Source organism: Ornithodoros turicata, chromosome 2 (genome assembly GCF_037126465.1).
Source record: "Ornithodoros turicata isolate Travis chromosome 2, ASM3712646v1, whole genome shotgun sequence".
Taxonomy (NCBI): Eukaryota; Metazoa; Arthropoda; class Arachnida; order Ixodida; family Argasidae; genus Ornithodoros; species Ornithodoros turicata.
Genome location: NC_088202.1, coordinates 123519132 through 123543142, shown reverse-complemented (window position 1 = coordinate 123543142; position 24011 = coordinate 123519132). Strand labels below are relative to the sequence as shown.

Below are 24011 nucleotides of genomic sequence, written 5' to 3'. Positions count from 1 at the left end.
CGTTCACATGGCGAAGCAGTGAAAGGAGACACTAGGATGGCCTTCTGCGTCATGGTGTCTCGTATTTTCACTCGTTTATTTATTTTTGTAATTCAGTTTTGCTCTTTGTTGGACTTAGGCCGGGATTGGTACTGCGGTTACACACATACAAAGAAGACTACGTACGTTTGTACATCGAGACAATTATGCCTATCGTTCTGGAGGAAGATCGAACACGTCCTTTCCTCTCTTCGAGCCCATCAAACGGCAAGGAGACGGAGAAAGAGCATTGGATTGCGAGAAATCCTAACGACGTCAAATACGGAGATGGCATGTATCACACTGTATACTGTCAGTAACTCAAACGACGTGAATCGAAGTTTTCAATCTATATATTTTTCCAAATCTACCCTTAAAATTGAAATTTTTGGATTGACTGCTATTTTTTAGTGCACTACTACAACTACTTCGCCGACCCGTGGGATTCAAACACGTACCCCACGGCCCGCTTTGTCTCTGAATATGGAATCCAGTCTCTCCCATCACGGGATACTTTTCTCACGGCTGCTCCAGAATCCTTCCTGGAGTACCCGTTCAAGATGTTCATCGACTTCCGCCAGCATCAAACGCTCGGTACGTAGGGTGACAGACGTATATACGGCTTGCAATCATGAGCTGCTCTGCTTGCTTGTCTTTTGAGCCTTGTTTGTCTCGAAATTCGAATGACTGGAGAGCTGTCTGCATACAAAAATTTGTAAATGAGAAATGGAGGAGAGTAAAGTCACTCTGTGATTACAGTAAAGTCACAGTAAAGTACAGTAAAGTCACTCTGTGCATAACGGAGCAGATATTTCGTACATCACGAGGTTATTAAACCGGTGATTTATCCAGACCCCCTTACACCCCTAATACCCCCATATGTTCAGGGACACCCCCTAAATTTTTCACCTGTGTACCTCTTACAGGGGCGGCTTTGCGATTTCAGCTTTAGACACATGTCGGTATTGATATGTTAAGCTGTAATGACATCTATAATTATGCCTCCCCCGTCCCTAATTTTTTCCAACACCCCACCGTACTTGGAACCATTGAAACAAACTATTAGGTGAAAGCAAAAATAATGAATGGACCTGCTATATACTTAGTCAAATGCGCATGTTGCAACTCGAGATATCGCGACTAAAAGATGATGACCGCACTTGCCTCATTCTTCCTAACAAGCCTTCGTTTAGAAAGCTGTTCTAAAACCGCATAGCCCTCCTTAGTACGTGGATTGTGTTCGGTAGCCGTCCTCTTGCAGCACTTTGAACAGTATTCCGAATGTAATCTACAATCATTGTAAATTGAGGTTTTGCTCTTAGGTAATCAAAACATTATGCGTTTCGTCAGGGAGGAATTTAATCTGCCACTGACGGGGAACAAAGCAAAAGACTTCGACACGGTAGTGTATTTGTCCCAGGTAGGTGAGTCTCCTGTTTGTTTCGTTTCCTGCCCATTCAATTACTTAATGCTGAAATGCTTATGTCTAGACTGAAATGTGTGCCACTCGCAGAGCACGTACTTTCCGTTATGCTTATGTTTATGGCGCTGCGGTACCGCACTTCACTTTACTGCATCTGCAGTAAATGGATAACTGAGAAGCTGCAACTGAGAGAAACTGGAGAAATTGAGCTGTCGAACTGGGCAGGCCATAAGGAAGCAAAGTAAATTTCAATGTGCCCTTATATCGCCCTATCCCCGTATCTACTCTACTAATCTCCGCCGAACATTCGCGGAATATTTTACATATCCATCGATTTCAGTAACTGTATTTTAAATAGCGCTATTTACAAAAGAGAGAGAGAGAGAGAGAGAGAAATCTGAATATTGGATTCGCAAATATCACATTAATAGGCGAGTTCAGAAAATCCCAGAGTGCTTAGCGTCGCTTTGAACTGTGGGAGTTTACTAATACGAAAGAAACGGGTGGCCTCCAAACTGTTCCGATTTCTCCCCTACCGGTCCATGTTCCACGACGTGTCAAGGTCAGCGAAAGCGAAATCGGAAGGATTATTCTTTCTTCCCCCGCTCAGCAAGCGCCCAGGATACAATGCGTGCGCAAAGAGCACTGGGATTTTCTGAACTCGTCTATTCCCAGTTCGCAGCTGTGCATGTGAGAAAGATATTAAAAATGATTGATACCGGGGTGTATGCCTCCAACCAGGGACGTCAGCTCCTCTCCAAATTGTGAACATTTTAAATTTTTACAAATGCGCTTCTTTTCATGCGCAGTATTTTCAAATCATGAACTAATTAGACTAATAAAATTTAATCGGCAACGGAAAATCGTTCACCACGAAAAACTATGTTACGAAAAACCGTTGGCATATATTCGTTTTGAGATCTATACGGATATACGACAATTCAGTGTACTCAGGCTGCTTGAAGTTTTTACAGGAGAACAAAAGCAAGCATATCATAACATATTGGGTCCAAATGTGTGCGCAAAACTTGCGAGAGTGCAACAGGGCAAACGTGCTCACCAGCAGTGCGCGTGCAACAGTTTCGCTGTTTTAGTGTTACAGCTTTTTTGTTGTTGTCAAGGTTAGTCGAAAAGAAATCTTTCACAGGTCGTGCAAGCAGAAGGCATCAAAACAGGAGTGGAGTATTTCCGACATTTACGCAGTATCTTATACGGTGATAAAGGTCACAACATGGGTGTGCTGTACTGGCAACTCAACTCAATCTGGCAAGCGCCCTCATGGGCATCTATTGGTAAGTCGCTCATGGGCTTCTATTGGTAAGTCGCTCATATGTGACTATTCAAAATTTGTAGTCAAAATCGTCAGGTTTACACCAGCTCTCTTGCTTAATCATTTTAGGTTCAACGTTTCTATTCCGCTTCCCTGCAACCTTATGACACAACATAGCTTACAGCTTATATAGTTGGCAATACCACTGTCGTATAGCACAACTTCCACTTATTTTCGTGCATGGCTAAACGGACATGCACGGTGTTCCACCTAACGTGTGACAAAATAGTATGAAAAATATACTCGCCTGAAAATTATGGGACCAACGGTATTTACCTACATGGAACATTTGTCACGTACTCAAGTGGTTTTAGCAATGTTTTATTGAAAGAAATTAGTTGAAATTAAGGTAACGTTTTTGTTTGTTTGTTTGTCTGTGTCTGTCTGTCTGTCTGTCTGTCTGTCTGTTTGTTTGTTTTTGCCGGAACAGGGTTGCGCGTTGCGGATTTGTCCAAAATACGCTATACCCAGTCCAATGGTAAGAGCTGGAAAAAATGTTCGAAAATGGTTTCTTGATAAGTGCGATCGCTTCTCTGCGCTCAGTTCTCAGTCAAGTAGCGACTGAAGAAAACGGTGGCCCGCATGTCCATGTCTCCTTCTCATTTTTGTTTTAGAATGACACAAACATCGAAATGGAAACTGAACGCACAAGCCCGTGTTATTCAATTGCTTCTCTTCTTGACTGATAATTGAGCCCTGCTCCGCAATTGCGTTTCTCAATTTGCCATTTTCCCGCATATAATTATTTGTACTACGTGGCAAAGGTTAGCCATAGATGAATATCATTGTCCCCATAGTTTCCAGACATCAGTAGATTTTTAATAAACGTTTGTGACACGTTGGGTGAAACGCCCTACCTGTTCACAAAAGGTTGAAACTAAATTTGGCTGCGGTAGAGTGAAAGTAACAAAAGATACATAGACACAATTAAAACAGTTTGATATGGTTTGCACTTGGTGCGCATTTCATTCGTCAGTGAATATTATAAACGTAGGTAGTACTTCCTACTTTCCCAACTGTTTCTGTTTGGGGCGCATTTATTTTTAACGCGTATCACTTCCAGATTATCCGTTCAACCATCTATTTGCGCGTGTTCTTATGCGCTATATAGATCAAATAAGCCGAAGCCTAATGAGCGAAAGTAAAATGTGTGTTCTCTTATTAAGCTTCCCACTAATGGCTTACGCGCTTAAAGCCCAATTGCTGCAAGTAATACGTGTGTTCGCTTGTTAAGCGTGCCATTAACCAGAGCCATGTTGATCAAATAGCTGTCGACGCAACGTCGGGGCTCACAGGAAACTTAAGCAGGTGTATTTGTGTTTCTATTGGTTATACCTACGCATCTGCGACATGCGAGATGTGCGCGTCAAATTCAGAACCCGGGCTGTGCCACGCCCGGAAACCCAGTCACCCAGTCCTGCGCGAGAAATTTTATGCAGTGCACGCGCCATTTCGTGGAGTGAGACACGTAGTCTTTAGGTTTGACCGTTATCGAACACTGTGTTCATTTCCCATTCACACATGCAGTTTTATTAGAGAGTTTTAGCAGACCGTTGATAACGTGGCTTGCGTCGAACCGTATCAACCGGAACAAATCACTGGATAAGATTCTGAGTCACGCACCACTGCGATTGGTTCCGATAGGCACGATAACCTTATCAACGGTATACTAAAACTCACTATTATCTATTTCAGCGCTCTGTGCTGTTCCTATGCGTGTCATTCACATATCACACACGGAAATACAGCAGTTTGAGAACAAATAACTTCACGGATGTAGAACCCAGCCCAGTATTGAAATATAAACGGTTTGTGTTCGCCCTACTTTTACGCAGAATATGGAGGCAGATGGAAGATGCTCCATTATTTCGCTCGTCGGTTCTTCAGTCCGCTGATTGTGGTACCGTTTATCAACAAGGACAGCCTCTTCTCGACCGGGGAACTTCAGGTTTACGTCGTTAATGACCTCCGTGAAGATTTTCCAAACGCCGTACTTCATATTGATTCATACTCATGGGGAAACTTTACTCCCGTCCATAGATTCAACGTTGTTTTGGACGTGGTACGTATATGTGGATCTTTTTATTATTATTATTGCTTTTTTTTCTTTTGTCTTGTTTTTTGCATTCCACAACCGGCGCAGTGGTCCTACCTAAGACAGGATTTCGCTACTAACAAATATGGGAGTTTTTTTTTTTTTTTTTCCTCCAAATAAGCTTTCTTATAATCCTCAGGGTCACTGTGAAAAATAGATAAAAAGTAATCGCAGCCAAATATTTAGAATATAATTCTGGAGAAAGCACTTCCGCTGCCGTGACGTCACTGTGAGTCACGTCACTAATGCCGTGACGTCACTGTTTCTGTCCTGCCAAGCAATCCAGCCACCGATTCGAAACAGAACTTGGGAAGTACGTTTTACCATATCAGAAAACATTCCGCAGTCACCTTTATCTCGATCGCACACCTTCATGACGACCACTGGTGCTGTATGTCACTGTACGTCACCGTGAAACTGAATGTGCATGTGAACATGTCGTTCGTTTCTGTCGTTTATCTCGTAACTATGACGTGGACAGAATTTTGTATTTGGCATCTACACGTGATCTACAGTCGACAACAACCCCAATCTTCTAATTGGTCAATACCTTCAGGCTGTCCCCTTAGAGTCATTTTTACTCACGAGGGTCAAACGATCGACTCAAGTTTTATTCGCAGACGCGAGTCCTTATACGGGTGATCTGCGTGTGCCACAAGTGTGCTGGAGCTAGGCCGACATGTATTACTGCAGGTCTGAAAGCTCTGCACAAAAGGGTGTGCCGCGCTTAGTTCACCAACTTGCCACATTGGCGCTGCACACATGGCCCGAATGTCCGTTAAGCTGAGCATGATCCGCTGCTGGAAAAGTTATATGGACCTCCCCTCACCCTGGCACTTGCATACTGCTGCTTCTCCCCAAAGTGGTTTCAAGCAGGGAACGGTAATGGTAATGGAAACATAAACAGTTTATTATCGAAATTTGAGATAACGGAAGCGCATACCACAATCCTCCATTACCGGAAACAAAAACGAAGATTATCGTCCGGTACTGAATTCGAGTAATGGCTATTCCTGTTGTGCGATGGCATTTGAGGGTCTTTTCATTTTATTTTCGTATTTTGATGATGATCTATTCCCTGTAATGCTCTAAATACTACGCGAGAGCATGGAAACAAAGGGCAATATTGAATCTCGATGGTGCATCCCTCGCTTACCTACTCGGCCCAGTCCTCATAACTCCATGACATCGACACATGAGACTTATACAACATAGACTCCGCGCACTCTATTCCACCATAGCACGAGGATCAAGGCCTACGATTTCTGTTTATCTATTTATTTTTTACTTTTTTCAATTCACCCTGGCACTGGATGAAGGTCACGCCCATCTTCAGTTGCTGGACTCAGAGTGACTGAAGACGGAAGACTGACTGAAGACCGAAGACATGTTCCTACATTTTCTTTTAAAATCTTGCCAGATGTGCGCATCTCAACAACGTAAAATTACTTGTGTAGTGTGTACGCGTGTCACCGAAGCAGCACTTGGGCAAAGCAGGGAACTTACACAACCGGACGAGCTGTGCTCCCGCAGCTCTGTAACAGCTGTTCCATTACTGGAAACAATAAACGGAAAAGAAATTGAAAGGCTGCTATCAGAAACGGATAACGGAAACGAAAATATTGCAGTAACGAAAATGGAAACTGTAACGGAAATACGTCTGTTACCCTTCCCTGGTTTTTCAAGCATTCTGTACGTCACCCATGCCTAATCCGTTGCCGCTGTGCATTGGAATAAACGTCATCTGCGCTGAAATTTGAGGAAGAATACTAATTCAAAGTAAATTAAATCGGCAGCTAACGCTCGTCAGCAACCCTTCTGTTATTATGTGCTCGTATGAAGATTCACATTTGTTGCAGATATTGCTATAATTGATTTCTTAAATTTTTGCAATAAATCGCTATGTGATTACTCTTAATTATATTATAACAGTTTACACTAATTGCTATCCAACGACATCGCCACAATTCTTGGTCAGGGAGCGAGCGCCACTGCGGCAACCAAGTAAACTAAGTTGGGCACAAGTTTTCAATAGGAGGACTGTGAAACTTTCAGGCCTGTAGTAATAAATGTCGGCATAGGCTGGAGAGATCTTCAAACTCAATGCAGGGTAATGCGGAGAAAACTGCAGCTCGTAGCACGTGTCGGCTACTGTACTCGTATCTTCGTCGTAGTCACGGGAGTGAGAAAAAGCGCTGTTTTCTCTATTTACAGCATCATGAGTGGGTCAGCAGCTTTTTGGTCACGTACATTAAAACACCTGATATTTTTAAAATCACGCTGACGGTCCATACAATGACGTACATGTGGAAATTCGCGCGTCCATTTTGAACATCATATCTGCAAATCGCACGAACTTGGCGAATTGTCGGTGTTCTTAAAATTAAATCCCTAAAAAGTGAGAATTTCTGGGTTTCCATAAACGCCTCCAGTTCATGAAAAGTGAAGTGTCGTGAGCATGGTAGGGACTAGTATATTTATCGATGTTATTACGTAATACTCAAAGCACACAAAAATTTGGGGGAGCAATTAAGCTTTCAGGTGTCTCGACCTTTTCTAAGGTTTAATGCTTGCTACCTTACCAACCAGTGAAACGCTCCTATTCAATAATGCGTGCACTTAGTACGTCCATATGAAGACGTGCTATCTGAAGAGTCACTGGACGTGGACGTCCATATCTATCATGTGTAGAGCCTGAGCTCTTGCAACGAAGAAACACGACATACCGACGAGAGCTCAAAATAAATTAGGTCCCGCGCTGACGACACTATCTATCGCAAACACAGCGGAGTTGATCTGCATTAAGATGCTTCCATACTAGTAAAAAAGGGCATTATAATTCGCTCACTTTTCTCCACAGCGTCGGGAAAGCTCTGTTACAGCGTACCGATCGAGGTTACGTGACTTTATGAACATGACGTCCTGTACCTCTGCGACGTGCTTCGTCTGGTTTACACTCACTGACAAAACGGGACGAGCCCTCGGACCTGCAAATTATCTTCTACCTGAGGCCCCCAAGAAGATCAAGGGATTCAAGAATGCCACACTTACAGTAAGTACGTCGCGTACATTTATGCTACTGTCTCAGGTTATCCGTGTACTGGGCATTACTATACTGACCCTTTGTCACAGAAATTCACCACAACCCAGGCAATGTTGTGTGGGTAGTCATTTGGTGCAGGGTAATGTACTTAAGAGCTGCGATTCATCATATTCAATAAATAGCTAGTAACAGTACTTCATCCCTGCTCACCTATATACAAGGAAAATTATGTACGAAATGATACACACTTCTTTCAAGCACACCACTACAGGAACACATGTTCGTGTAGGTAGCGTTTATATGTCTCAAGGACCCTCACGCGTCCAAATTGCAAAAAAAAAAAGGAAAAGAAGAAGAAGGAAAGCTTCGAACAATATAGAGAAGACATTTTAGTGGGTTGCGCCCTTCCACGTACCCGATTTTCACCAAACGTTTTAGATATGTTCAGCAGCTTTCAATGACACAATATCAAGGCATAACGCAAGGTGACAGCACCGCTGTGCTGAGGAAATGAACGTATCACTGACATTTATGTCAAAAACACACCTCTATTAGAAAATATTGTGCTCTGCGATTCATCTGTCGTCGAGGGCATTACTACGCAGTCATCCATGCAGCCCAGTGTCGACCTCAATGACATATACATGGGAAGTATATAGATTCCCGAAGAAGGCCATTCACAACTGGAAGTGCAGCACGCGTTTACAGTTCTCGTTGCCTCTATGCTGTGGAGACGTTTTCGAAAGGAAGAGGATGCCCGTTGACGTTTCAGATATGGAAGAATATGGATCAACCACGCTCGTGGAGGGCCGACCGCTCCGACTAAATGCCATGCGGAGCAGGACGTGCACAGACGGGAAAATATCCAGGGTCCTGGCAGCGGACACCTGGAAACGTATATGGAAGCATAAAACGCACAGCCCTTCCATAAGCATGACCTTTATGCGCGGAGTCTCATTCGGTGACCCGTGATATGAACCACTGGAGACAACGGTCGACAGAACCCGCGGCATGAGCAGAGGTGCATTGGAGCCGTGTACTGCCAATTATCATTAGGGGATGTAAATATGTTTGTGCGTTTTCGTCGTTGACAATAATCTGTCCCAGGTCCCATACTTTTTGTTCTGTCAAAGGCAATCGGTCATATGCACATTTTACATTGTTTCGGTTGTGCATCTACAGTTGTATAGCTAGACCGCTTTTTTGGTAGTTCGAGCACACTATAAATGTACAGATAATTCCTTTTCTCCTCTTCAGATAACCAACGTAAGTGGCCCATTTGCCGGGAATAGCGGCATGAAAGGCTTCAACGTAACTGTAGCCACGAATTTTATTGCCTTGTTTGTGTGGCTGGATGCGCACAATGTCACTGGCCACTTCTCAGACAACGGATTCGTGATGTTGGAACCAACGATGAGCCTGCAGTTCTTTACACGGGAAGGTATCACGCCAGACTACCTCAGGTCTGTGATAACGGCAGTCTCCCTTCCGGACACTGCCACTGCCAGCATACGGACAGCGCGGGAAGCAACGACATTGCTATAGTGTTCTATGAAAACTGCGTTGTGATGGGTAATCTTGCTGCGATTAAAGAAATGGAATTTTTGCACATATGTCTCTGTAAATATGTTTAATGTCTATCCAATAACGAAATCAGAAGATTGCAATGTGTCGAGTAATACTCGCCTTAGAAAAGTCCAAAGTTGGGCCTGTATGTGACTGAATAAAACACCAGTGGCAAAAGACACAGACACACTCACCGGGAAGGTCCATCTCAGGTTGGTTTTGCCGTCTTACTCTGTGGTCCTTTTCACAACACCTCGTCCTCGTTCAGAAACCAGTTCTGCTTTTCTTTTGACATCAGAGAGTTGAGTTAGGCACTGCACTTACTGAACACAGTGTAGCGACTGCCCTCCTTACCATACCAATCGCACTCGTGGATCTTGTGCCAACACTGTGCTCAACACTGTGCTCAATAGCTGGTGCGCCGACGCTAGCACGATGCCAGCACGTTTTGTTCGCTCACTGAACGGAAAGGGAACACTAATACTTGTGGACGTCCGAAATAGATCCCAATGTCCATATACGAAAATGGATGTCCATCGAACATCTCTCGCGGTTGTTTCAATGATTCGCCGAATGGGGTCCCGGACGGGATGCCACATGGAGCATTTCTTGCGAGAGAGAGGGAGAAACACACGATGGTGTAGCATTGCGGATATGGACCTACTGAATGTCCAATACCAAAAGCAGTAATAAAACATTATTTTGATGGTGAGTTAATACTCCAGGCGATTCCTCACTTCAGGTGTTGTTTGTGTACGTAATCAAATTAAACTTGTACACGTCACCCTTCATTTTGACTCAGAGGCGTACAGGACTCTCCTGTTTACGGAAGATCACAGAACAAGCAATATGGGAAGGAAGCGCCACTGGTGCCTTTCGAAATCAGCTTTTTGGGCTTAGTGGTCCCGTGGAAGCTTTTAATTCCTTTTTTCTTTTTGCTTTGTAAAACGTTGAAACGATGCGCTTGTTGTCCATTATGGAAAATGCTGGATCAATCAATCAATTAAGATTTACAAATGTTGACGATAGTATGTATTTTGGAGTGTGCTGTATTTATTAAACCAAAAACGTTGAAACGTGTGTACCTGAGGTTGAAAATTTGCATTTGCCTTTTTAAAATCACATAAGCCAACCAAGCAATAATGTACCATATACATTAACCTCTGCTCTCCCCTAAATTCTTTCATTAATTGTGTTCCAATCTTTCTGACACAAACCAAGGCTGAAATGTATGCACGCCTTATCGCGAACCCTTCAGGAATCTGCTCTCATTGCCACCACAAAGGTCTGCGTGAGCGAGTCAAGTGTTCTGTCCGAGGGGATGACTGACCCTTTTAAACCACTTTTAGCTGGGTCGGGTAGAGGAACTAAATACTTAAGCATCGCTTATTTAGTGACTCTTGGGTCAGGTAGACTCCAACCTTTTGCCTTCGTTGTACTCCTCTTATCCTTGTCCCCATATGTGTATTTATGTCCACATGTGCAGTAAATGTCTGTCTACTGGTTTTTGAGGCTGTCCGCGGCGTGTCCTTCGTCTCTGTGTCAATCTTTCTTCAAGCTCAAGGATGTTGCCCTCTTCGAAGCCACTACTCAGAAGAGGGATTTGGTGAGTTGCGATAACGATAATTGATGAAATATCGTCATTGGTCCTCGTAATGCACGTTGTTCGTCGGCATCTTCATCACGTGCCTCAGTGGTAATTCCCAAGCAGCACAATGTACTGAAAGTCGAGTGCAATAGGGGTGGACGGGTAGGTGGAAGGCCTTGAACGAACTGGTGAAACTAAAGAACATTGATAAGACACATACAGGCCACCCCCATTGCACTTGACTTTCAGTACATTATGCTGCTTGGGAACACGCATGGAAGATAATAGACGACCTGCACCCGTACGTCATCGATTACGTTTCGCCGCCACGCATCTGGTGGGCATTATCAGCTTGATCGCCCTATCAGCCGGCGCATTTTTCCCGCTTCTTGCCCACCACAGTGAAATATAACCTCGAACCGGTCTTCTCGTGACGCCACATGTTTGTCAACGAAGGTCGTCTATAAAACTAGGGCAACTTTTTTTAATTGTTCAAGTAATGGCGTGACGGCTTTTCAAACATCGATATATCAATAGTTCTTTTCAAAATATCGATATAGTATATATATATATATATGTGTGTGTGTGTGTGTGTGTGTGTGGAAAGCTGGGTACAGATGGACCCGAAGAACATATAGACTACAAGTAATGAGACTTGGGAAGCCGTATAAGGATTAAAAACAGTTGCTACTTTTATTGCATTAATAATTAAGGGGGAGGTACTAGAAATAGATTTACAGTTACAGTTAGGGGTCGACGTTTCGGCAGTCAGCGCTGCCTTCAACAGGACGTCCTGTTGAAGGCAGCGCTGACTGCCGAAACGTCTGCCGACTTGCTGACTGCCGTTTGCTGACGTCCGAACGTCTGCTGACTGCCGAAACGTGATAGCCAAAAGAGGCTACCATACCCCTCCATAGGTAGTGCTCTTACTCGATCACATATGTGTATGCGCGTACAAACTGTCACCCCTCACCCTCAATGGGATACGCAGGTCAGGTGGTGCCACTGTGGTCTCCCATGGTCCACTGTGGTGCCACTCACTGTGGTCTCCCTGCGGGTCCCCGGTGGAACAGTGGTCCCGGTGCGTCTTCCTGCTAGAGGGTGGTTCGCTGCTGGTTTGACGAAAATTTTAGGATGGTGAATGACCGAATTACGCTGAACATGGTGTTCGTTGTTCGGGTCACCAAATGTCGAGGAGGTGGTGTCCCTCTACATGAGTCCTCACCAGCGATGATAGAATGTCCCGGCGGGCAGATGTGCGTGACCTCACGCTAGGACGGTGCTGGTAGAACTGGCTGCCAGGCGCAGTAGCGCGCGGCAGCAGAGGCGAGTAGTCGTCGTCCATGGGCCGCCACAGTTGTCCAAATAAAAGATGTAGACTATCCAAAACTGTTACTAAAACGTGCAACAACAATAGTTGGGCTAGTTGGTAAAACTGATGCATCTTAAGGCGCAACACACACGGACAAGAGGGAGACACACATACGCGCCACTCGCAACTCAGTTTAATAGCAAAAGGCACATAGACAGGAACAAAAAGAAAGAATGGATGGTCTGGAAATAGAGATTTTCTGGATGGTCTTTCTTTTTTTCCTGTCTATGTGCCTTTTGCTACTAAACTGAGTTGCGAGTGGAGCGTATGTGTGTCTCCCTCTTGTCCGTGTGTGTTGCACTTAAGATGCACTAAAACGTGCACAGATAACAAAAATGTAATAATAAGTATAGGTACAAGCTAATTTGATATGAAACGGTAAACGTCCCATTCACGTCCAGATATCCAACACAAGACACTCATGGGGCGTCCCCCGGACTGCAAAATAAGGAAGAAAATCTGTTCCCCTGGACGTCCCACGGACGTGAACGGGGACATTCACGAAGGGGACGTTCACAAGCATCCCCTGGATATCCGAATGTTAAATTTAGTTCTTCCCCAGGATATCCTTCGGACATATTTGGCTTACTGGGCCCAACAAACCATATATATCCAGAAAATGTCTACAGGACATCCCATTTTTAACGTTGGGATATCCCACGGACTTTGCCAAAGAGCCCATTGACATCCAAGAGACGTTCTGTGGACTAGCACTTCTTAGTGATTTCTAGATCCAGTGAATATCCCGGGAACGTCTTTTTAGGATATATGGACGTATGTGGTAGCAGGTTTAACTTTGCCTTTTAAAAGTCATGCTAGTATCATTTACGTGTTTCACACAGTCTACATGATGTTGTGAGCTGTCCTGGAGAATGAAGTTACTTCGAAGCAGTTAAGATTGACCATCAATTCGAATACAAGTTGGCGTCAGGTAGTGAAAGGCGATGGGCGTCTACTCGGATTATATGTAGAGGAGAAACAGGAAATTCTAAAGGAACGAAGTTGTTGCAGCATACATGCAGTTACTTTAAGAGAAATACGAACATTAAAGTAACTAAAAGTAACGTGCAACAACATTTTACCTTACAACTTCCTATTTCCCCACAAAATTTCAGGGACAGGTACCACATGCAAACTATTCAAACTCAAATTCGTTATTTAAGAAATAATTTATTAAAGTCCCAGTATAATTCATTGATAACCGATTACAAGTAACCTACTGCCGAACACTGCTTACAACACCTTGTGCGGTATTGTGTAAAAAACTTGACACTTTTATAAACTAGAGCCCGATCACACCCCCTTTCATCACCTATCTAGGAATGCTATCCTCTGAAAAATACTTAATGACTTGAGAGAGTCAGTCCTTCGGCTCTAAAAATAGGAAGACATGTATACACAGGCTTTCCCTCATCTTGTATGTTTGCATGCAATTATGCATAGTTCATACCTGTTACTAAGATAACAGCATTCCGCAACCAGCAAAAACTAGTGCACGACACAACAATACAACAGGATACACATGACACAACAAAGCACACCAGACGACAGAACGGCACACAGCAGATATTTACAACAGACAACGAAACGATACGCGACCGACATGTGCAACAGACGTCAGAACGACACACGACAAATATCTATAAGAGACGACAAGGTCCCAATATATACGACAGCCCTGTTATTTGTTCTATTTTTCTATCGTTTTTTTTTTTCGACTGAGATATGTCCATAGCATATCCAGGGAACGTTGTATGAGAGACGAATGGGATGTAAATTTTGGACATCCAGTAAAGGTCTTCAGGACTTGCGTGACATCCACGACGTCTGAGACCAATTTGGTACGTCTCCTGGATATTAGTGGTTTACTGGGTTGTTGCCCTCTTCGGATCCGCACCAGTTTGTTTGCCTCCTCCTGCTTTGTTCTTTGATGAGTGGATGTGTGGCGCCACCGATGACGACGCTCTTGTGCCGTGCCGGCTGTACTTTAGGTGCGCGGGGAGCACGAAATAAAACCGTTCAATTGTTCTGATCTGATGGTGGCACTAGACGTTTTCCTTTCACGCCATCGACCGAGGACCACACATCTGTTGACCCGAACAATGGATGACGCCAGCGCCCCGGATCTAAGCAACGCCAGGTCGCGTCATCACGTTGGCCATGTATCCGTGAAGCTTCCGCCGTTCTGGCACGCCAACCCGAACGTGTGGATCTCTCAAGTGGAGTGGCAAATCAACCTCGCCGGAATTACGTCGCAGCTGACTATCTACTACTATCGCTATCACTATCACGATACCTACTATCATGTCTCCGTTTTACCACCCGAGCTCCACCGACGGCGACGCCGTAGTGCCGTGCCGTCTATACTTTAGGTGTGCGGGGCGCGGGAAATAAAACCATTCATTTGTTCTGACCAGCTGGCGGCTCTGGACGTTTTCCTTTCACGCCCGACCAAGAACCACAGATGTTTGCGCTGACGGAGTCACGCCAGCAACAGAAAATCATTGGTTTCGGCTACTGTGTACGTTGCGCGCTCGGTGAACTCGTTCTGCACGTTCCGACGAGTTGTTCGGCACGAAATGCAGCCCCGGACGATCCACAAACTTTTAGAAACTAGACAGTTTTTCCTAACGTGCATCACATCTTTACAGGAAATGCGGGCATTGTGTTGTTTAGTTGTCTCCCCATCCCCAACCCTTCCTCACCGCAAAGCGAAAACAAATCAAGAGTGAGAGAGGGCGGCGATGCAGTATAGTTTGGTTAGTAAACTCGTTGACCCACTCCTTTTTTCACATCCTGTTCGCGCACAGAAGCCACCGAATTCCTGATATTTCTGTCAGCATGCGTATCGATATCTATATCGATGTAATATCGATATCTATACAAATGTCGATATTTTAAAAGTACCAATAATATCGCATGCATAAAATATCGATCAGAATATCAATATCGTTCCATCCCAACCTGCAGGCCATCCGGCATAACGAGACCCGTGTCGTGGACATCGAAAGTAAACTTGCGCGGTGCTACACGCACGTTTAATTCTGTCGCATTCGCAATAAAATCGCTATGAAACATCCCGTCAAGGACCTGATTCGGACAGTCCTTGAGACAGCCACAATGGGACATTCTGCGGATATACGGGCAGTGACGTCCATCTATGCAGCTCCCAAATATGTCTGACGGGTATCCATTTCCGGATATTGACATTGGGATCTACTTCAGACGTCCGCAGGATAAAGTGTTCTGTCTGGGTGGGTAGCAGCGTTGGATCTGTGCGATATTGGTCATCGTCAAGCATCACTTTCTCGTTACTACAGGTACCTAGAGCGACTGAAATACATGCTCGCCTTCTAAGCGGAGACCAGATGTTCATCCGCAGAATGTGCCGTCATCAGTCGGTCGGCTGTTCGCGTCTCTTTTGCCATGTGATATGTTTTCACCGTTTCCTCATTGAACTCAACAACTGATACTGTGTGGTTCGCCTATTTTTCTTATAACAGGCGCGCTTTCACAGTCCATCGGCCCATCCATCTCCGTCCCTTCTGTTGCCGTACCCTCGTTGTTCCACTGGCCGACGAAATGTCTTCAGCTACGCCATTGTCCATGATTATCTATACTTTATGTAAGGATTTGTACGTTAACAACTTTCTGTATACCGCGACCAAATGGTAAAAAACTGCTACACGTGTGCTATACAGTGAATGACTTGAAATATGCTAAAATATGCTGCTTGCAGCATCGAGCATTGGGCAATGGCCAGTCATTTTCAAACAACAACAACAACTTTATTTTCAGAAGGAGAGTGGGGAGATTCATCGCCAGAGGCGATACTTTACCCCATTGCTGGTGGAGATGTGGGGTATAAAATACAGAGCCCCTTCACAATAACGATCGGAGTCCGATGGTGCCCAGAGATGTCAAAAGGGCTTTGAGCGCTGATCGTTGCTGGGCTGGATTGGGCCAGGGACCAAGCAATTTCGAGAAGGAGAAGGGGCGAGAGTCCTGCTGACAAAGAGACTCGGAGAGTGAGGTCCGGGGAAGGTTAGTAGTGTGTGCAATGAAGAAGAATGTGCTCCAGATCCTCTAGAGCACCACAGTGGCAGCAGGTGGGAGAGTCAACTTGTCTCAAGCGGTAACGCCACTGGGCTGTAAAGGCCACATCGAGTCGCATTCGGTGGATTGATGCAGCATCTTGACGAGAGGTGTTTCGTGGCATGCGGAAAGCGAGCGTTGGATCAACTCTGCTCAACATAGATGGGGGGAGAATGTCGGTTGTTCATTGGCGGGAAGCCAGGGGTGTCACGAGGCGTCGCAGAATGGAACGACGGTCTCCTTTCAGCAGAACAATACTGGTCCGTTTCCGATACGAGAGTGCTGCTTCTGCGGCGCTGTCGGCCTGCTCATTTCCCACGACACCACAATGGGCTGGAACCCACTGGAGAACTAGCCCGTGTCCTGCTGCGTAGACAGTTTGGTAAGCCATTAACACATCTGTGACCAGGGGTGCGGATGGACCTCGTATGCCGGAATTTTCAATAGCGTTAACTGCAGATTTGGAGTCTGTGAAGACTGCCCATGCCCGCGAGGTAAAGTCAGCGATGTGTTGTAGAAAGAAAAGGATGGCATGAGTTCCGCAGCTGTTGAGGAGGTTGGATGTGAAAGGCGTCGTCCTTGCACTACGCCTTCGGATGGTATGACGAATGCTGAGGCGGACTTGTTGTTTCGGGGTACGCCATCTGTATATGCTGCCGTGAACGTAGAAAACTTCTCGTCTACCAGAGCATGAAAATGGGCTCGAAGGACTTGAGGGGGAACCTGATCTCTTCTTTCCAGAAGGCTCGGAAGGCTTACGAAAGTCGGCGGTACCGGCAGAGACCATGGGGCTTGCGGCGGTATAATGTCCTTAGCTACGAAGCCAGTGAGGGTCTGGCGTGTCTTCTGCGCTACTTGATAGCGCAGTTTCCATGTGACTATACAGATTTTTCATTAAAAAAACTAAGGGCTATAGACATCCTGTTTTCACTTGTATCATCTCTGGGTCGGCGGATGATCTTGGCCATCTGTTGCTCAACCGTCGAATGACTAATTACCTAAAAATCGTTAACTAACTTTTTAATTATAAAACCTTCGAAGTTGTCGCAATGAGAACATCTGTTCCTTTCGGTCACCTGATATCGTAGCCGTTTTCAGAACAAAAATCCGTTCGGTAGATCGTCCGCAAAAAATTCGTGAAGGAACACCATTTTTTTTCTGTATTTTGTTCATTGCGCATCTTCGGAGCCCCGTCTTTCCTTCACCGCCAATGTGAGAGGATGAAAGAGCACCCTGTCGCCTCTTGCGTCCTAGAAAAAGATTAAAAGAAAACGAAAATGCAACCCAAGATAAGGGCAGTTCCGATAACGTCACCCGATACGTGTGTTTTTGTTTTGTTTCCGCAAGTTAAAGCTCATCTTCGACGCATGAGGCGGCACTGTGCTCCTTCACCCTCTCACATTGGGGGTGAAGGAAAAACGCGTATCAGCGAACGTCTCAGCGATGTAACTTCGGGATATTTGGATATTCACAGGATGTTCTTAAATCATTGATTTTAGTTAATATAATTGTGTTCTTTCAGAGATGTTGCACTGCTATCCAGTGCGATGCTACACCTTCTGATGAGATATATCAAAATGCTCTCGTCACTCTACATTATGGCTAAGTTTGTGTCAGTACAAGATTCATCATAGTACAGCAACACTGTGTGACCAGCATAAGTGCCGTACCTTGCACTATACTTGCAGAAGTTGCGCGGGGGGATTTATTGGCAGAAAAAAAAGAACCTCCATTTTCATCAAGTGTAGCGTGGCGTATCACGTTTGCAATGGTGACAACGTGTTTGCAGTTAACCTGTGAGTCCACAAACGACGTCAGCGTATACCTGCGAACGTTCCTGACATGCTGACAAATATCGTATTTTTAACTCAAGCTACTGTCTATAATGTGATTACTTGGTAAATAAAGTAGTAAACTCAAAAATTTTCTCTATTTGCTTACGTCATGCCACTCAGGGTCACGTGTCCTAGACTTCTCAAAAAACAAAAAAACGCGAGCTTGCTCTTTTTTTTTTTACGTCTACCAGATGTCCCTGGGATATAGAAAGTAAGACACTTTTCGGAGTCACATTGTGGACGTACAGGTAACGTCGCATAGACGTGGTGGACATATACGACGTGTGCGACCTTTGTGAGACGTACCTGGGGTATTTCTGGTTTACTGGGAATGCCTGGCTCACATCACATCCACACGTGGCCAGGCTTACTGGGGCACTGTGGCTAGGGAAAATTTCTCAGCATGTATGTTATCATACAGGAGAGCTACATGTGGGTAAATTTCACAGCAGCCTCTATATCGTCGTATCCTAGTAAACCACCGATGTCCCAAGGACGTCCATATAATGTTACACTCAGGACGAGAAAAACATCCTAAGGACATCCTGAAACATAATTTTGATATACTTGGGATGTACTCAGAAGTGCCAAAATACCATCCGCGCGCGTCCCAAAGAAGTCCGTCGTACGTCAGTGACGGCCTTTGACGGACCTCTATTGGGCCTTTTCCCCGTGCCTTAACCAGTCTTACTGTCGTTCTCTGAACATTACATCAACACCGCACAACAGTGCATATCAGTGGCACAAACAAGCAACATGAGATCAAACACTTTATTTCGTATGAAACTGAGCGTCATAGCATCGTATCACTTCACCAGATATTATATCAGCGTAACATGACAAGCATTTTTCCGCAACTGGTTATTGAGCGCTTACATGGCTTTGAAAGCATGATGTCCATGAACGGACACAGCATCGGTCCACAAGGGGTAAACTCAAAGGCATGTACCCTCCGAACTGCGACGACGAAAAATATGTTGAAGCACTGAGATAAACGGCGATCATGCTGCACTGTGTCTCGTACACCTGGAGATTTGCGATGCCCCGTCCAGCTTGCCTTTCGTGCGCAAAAAATAACGCCACCCAACTTCGGCGAGATTCAGTTTTAACCGTCTCATCACGAATACTGACTCCCCTGCCTGCCGCGTCATGTGAGCTTAACCTGCAAGAAACGCAATTTCAAAAACACTGTTACAGCAGCATGTCACTGTGAAGTACGCATCGATGTATACGCATACCTTTACACACAGCGCCAATGGTTGCGGTCTGACAGCAGCCTTGCATTCTCGTTATCAACAGTCTGTTGCCTGCGAAGACGGGTAAAAGCACGGATAACTACGTAGTAGGAACTTGAATGTCTCACACATTGACTACATACCTTGAAAACGGGTAAAACCTTGAAAAAGACGCCCGGTCAACAGTGGGGTAGAGCATCGTCCCTAGCGACGAAACTCTCCATTATTAACCTTAGAAATAAAGTTGTTGTTGTTTTATTGATACTGTAGGCCAATTCCTTAAATTGGTTTTTGTATTCTTTGAACTGGTGGAGTGTGCAAAACATGTTCGATCACATTAAATCAATTGAAAATCAGCGTTTAGCATTTATATCCATTAAGCCAATTCATTGAATTGCTTCTTTATTCCGTGGGTGCGGTCTTCGCCACACAGCATAGTGAACACGACGTCGCGAAGGTAGCTTCTCTGCAAAACCCCTGATTCCGTCAGTGCGGAACTTCTACCTGACGTGTATGTAATGAACGAACTGGCTGTCTGATTTGTCTTTGAATCTCGTTGGAATTGTGGAGATAATTCAATGATGTTATGTCTTCTCGTTCCGGCAGGCAAGCACATCTAGACATGTAGTTTTGTGTGTTCTGTTCTACATTGAGATATTGCAGAAGATATCTGAGACCTTGTTGGCCTTCCCAACTACCTTTATTGGTACTACAGCAAAAGGCAAACAGAAGCTAGATATACTTTGGTACATCTGCCAAGCTCAGACAATGTCCCAGTCAGAAAATTCTGTCTTACGGATATCCATCGGATATACTTTCACGGAGATACGGATATCCGCAGAATAATGAAATTCCTCCAGCGGATGTACTACGGAGGTCCACTTGGCCGGGCTTCGAACTTCCTACGAACGTCCACTTTGCGGACATAACCAGGAGATGCGGACATAAACAGGAGCACTCTGGGATGTAGCGTGTATCTCGAGCGCGTGTTAGTTTTTTATTTTTCAGAAGTCAGTATACGCCGCGTAGTAAAATATAAAGCCTGTTTCCGCCATTTTTTAACATCTGCCACATTCACCGGTCGTTTCACTTTCTGTTGCTCCGCTTTGCTTCCCATAAGAGAAAATCAGCGCGGCGTTTCAAAAAAAAAAAAAAGAAAAGAAAAGAAGAAGAAACAGCAACAAGAGATTGGGCCACTCTCCCGAAATGCTTTGAAAATGAGGTTGCATTCACTTCCAAACAGGGAACAGACACTGTACATTGGTGTTCTCGCGAGCTTCTACACATTCTAGAGCCTTGTTCGCCTGTGAGTCGAAATGAAGGGTGAGCTACGGCGAAATGAGAAATTGTTTGGCATATTAAGTCGGTCTCTGTTTCTTACTCATGTAGTTTGAGAATGTGAGTTGGTTCATGGAAACTCGAATTTCTGCAGTGCTACATCGTCCCGTGTTCTCTCTCTTCAAATACGTGATCCGTACAGCATCCCATCACGGAGCTGATTCGGACAATCCGTGAAACAACAGCAACAGGACCTCCTGCGGATATACGGCTACGGATATCCCTCCATAAATATCCGAGCAGAGTCCCACGGAGGTCAGTTTTCGGATATGGTCATGGGATCTATTTCGGACGTCCGTAGGAGATGATGTTCTGTCTGGGGTTAGGAATTTCTTTGTAAATTCAGATGAATAATATTTGTATGTTGCCACTTTGGTACCATGGTTTCATACCACTAAATATTAGCATCACTGTTTTAGTTTCTTGCTGCACGCTGTTGAACGTTATCATAAGGCTGCAAAAATATAATTAGCATCGAAAATATGACTCTATTGTACTTCTAAATCAACGTCCGATCGGGACGCAATTTCGAAGTCCCAGTGATATCATGAAAAGACATCCTGGTTAGACAACGCTAGAACGTTTCGAATGACGTCTTTATTTACATCAACGGGACATTTCTTACGAATCAGAACTTCGGGATCATTTCAGGACGTCCATGGGACATCGGTGGTTTACTGGGATTGGATCTCAGCAAACCAGATACATCCGGCAAATGTCCGTGAGATATCTCGCTCGGGACGTTTGGATATCCAGTGGAGTTTGCCACAGATCCGTTTTACATCCATGCGGTATTCCAGCGACTAGCATTTCTGCCGTGTTTGTAGATCCACTGAAAGCCCCTGCGACGTCTGTCACGGATATTTGGATATATACGGTAGATTATGAGTATCGTACATATTTTGCTTTTAAAAATTCCGCGCATGAGATATTTAGTGTTTGTAGAGTGCGTAGAGACCACGGCAACTGTGTACCAGCAAATAATATTTATTGTGTGTTTTAACCTGTTTACAATGTGAACTTTTGGTACCTTGTATTCCACGGGTTATTGTACAGCCTACGTACAGAAACTCAGGAATCCACCGAGATAACATATATATGTAAGGTCCACCCGGACTATATATTAGTACAAACATATGTGCATGTGCAGCATCCTATACACTCACGCAATACTTTATACAGGTTATACAGTTTTTCAGTACTTCAGTACTTCCTTAATTTTTCCTCGGTGTTGTGTTGGACCGCAACCTGTCGTGGGCAAGACACATTGACTATCTCACTTCAAAGGCGCAACGTTGGGGAAATGTGATACGTCACTTTGCCGGCTAGCGCTGGGGATGTACTGAGCGGGACCTTCTTGCACTCCACAAAGCGCTGGTTCGTGTCTCAGTAGTCTACAGCCTTCCTGTGTTGCACGGACTATCACGGACGTCCGAACACAAGCTCCGTTGCGTCTTGGCGCGCAGCTTGCGGACCTGTCTTGGCGTTCCGCGTTGCGCTGAGACGAGGATGGTGGTAGCCGAAGCCAGGGAACTCCCAATTGGCGTCCTCCGCAAGAGAGAAACTTTCCGACTACGCGCTCACTATCGCCGTCACCCACTGGTACAGAAGCTTCGTAAGCGGAACCGCAGCAAAATCCAGTAATTCCAGAGGAGTCAATTTCACGTGGGTTCCGCCTATCGCACCGTACCTCGGCCACCTCTGCGGAGTTGTATGGCATCCTGCTATTCCTAAAGTCTATTTTGGATCACCATCCCCCGCCTCTGGGTGGTTTACACAGATTCGCGGGCAGCGCTGCAGTGCATAGACAACATGGGCATCCGTGGCTCCTTGGCTCCGGTGGTAGTGAACATCCTGACGACGCTCAAGGTTTTAGAAGACAGGGGCCACCGGCTCACCCTCCAATGGGTCCCAAGCCACATTGGAATAAGAGGCAATGGAGTAGCGGATCGGGCAGCTGCTGCGGCTCACCATCGCCGCTCAGCAGTCCCCATCATACTTTCGAATGGGGATAGGCGCTCCTTCTTTTCCGCGTTGACGTCGCCTTGGGCCCATCAGGAATGGTGTCATGACATCACCCGGTGGTCGCTTCTGTATGCTGTTGACCCAACGCTTTTATTTGAAATGCCAGGCGGTTTCTCTCGCCTCTTTACGTCACTCGTGGGTCGTTTACGACTTAGCGTCGCATTCACCCCTGCACTCCGATATAGGCTGGGCCACAGCAACACGGCGCTGTGTACAACTTGTGGTTTCCCGCCAACAATCCGACACATTCTCGAAGACTGCAGCCAGTACGTATACGCGAGCGACGGGCCTTTAAATGTCAACTTGAAATGCTGGATCAGAGGCCATTCAACATCTGCAAAGTTATCGGCCAATGGAGTAACCCTGGACATCAATGCCGTGCACTTGACGCTTTTCTTTCCTTTCTAAGGGCCACCGGCCTCCTTCACGAACTGTAGGGATTTCCTTCCCTCGTCATCCTTTCATGTGAACCTCTTTGGAATGGGGTAGGGCCCTGCACTCAACGCAGGGAAACATCCCACATCATCATCATCATCCATTCATTCATCTATGTTGTTGTTGTTGTTGTCATTTTTTAAAGCCAGCTCCAGCTTAGCTGGGACAACGTGTATATTTCCTGTTTGTGTGACTCCTCTTTTGCCACTTTCAGGGATCAGCATTAATTCGATATTTATGACGTGATTTGTTTGAGTTTTTGTGGTAAGATAGCAAATAAGAGAACGCAATAAGGATTTGCGAATTATTTATTACATCTCAAGTTTTACCTTGCATAATATCGTCATCATACATCTATGCGCCGTATCACAAGGTAACTTTATCTAGCCACACAAAGGCTGATGTGTATCTAAACATTTACACTTCGTTACATTACATTTACACTTCTGGAATAGGAATGTGCCTGACACACTATAAGTGGAACAAGGCTGTAATCAGCAAATCCACCATGTGTCTAAATTGCTTCAGTCCTCAGTTTGTAACATTTATCTTATGAGTAGCTCACTTGCTAACTTTCGAACCATTAATTTAGGTTTTACAATATTAGCAGTTG

General features: G+C 45.0%; 1 protein-coding gene across 1 annotated transcript in view; it reads left to right on the top strand.

Moving 5' to 3' along the window:
- LOC135386036 (beta-mannosidase-like) overlaps nt 1-9518 on the top strand; it is a 32703-nt gene extending 23185 nt beyond the window's left edge. Inside the window, exons 11-17 of the mRNA XM_064615752.1 lie at nt 119-309; nt 430-612; nt 1341-1438; nt 2589-2733; nt 4607-4833; nt 7727-7918; nt 9167-9518. Of these exons, the coding sequence (XP_064471822.1) occupies nt 119-309; nt 430-612; nt 1341-1438; nt 2589-2733; nt 4607-4833; nt 7727-7918; nt 9167-9454 (1324 nt within the window). The 3' untranslated portion in view covers nt 9455-9518. The remainder of the gene's footprint in view (nt 1-118; nt 310-429; nt 613-1340; nt 1439-2588; nt 2734-4606; nt 4834-7726; nt 7919-9166) is intronic.
- The last annotated feature ends 14493 nt before the right edge of the window (nt 9519-24011 follow it).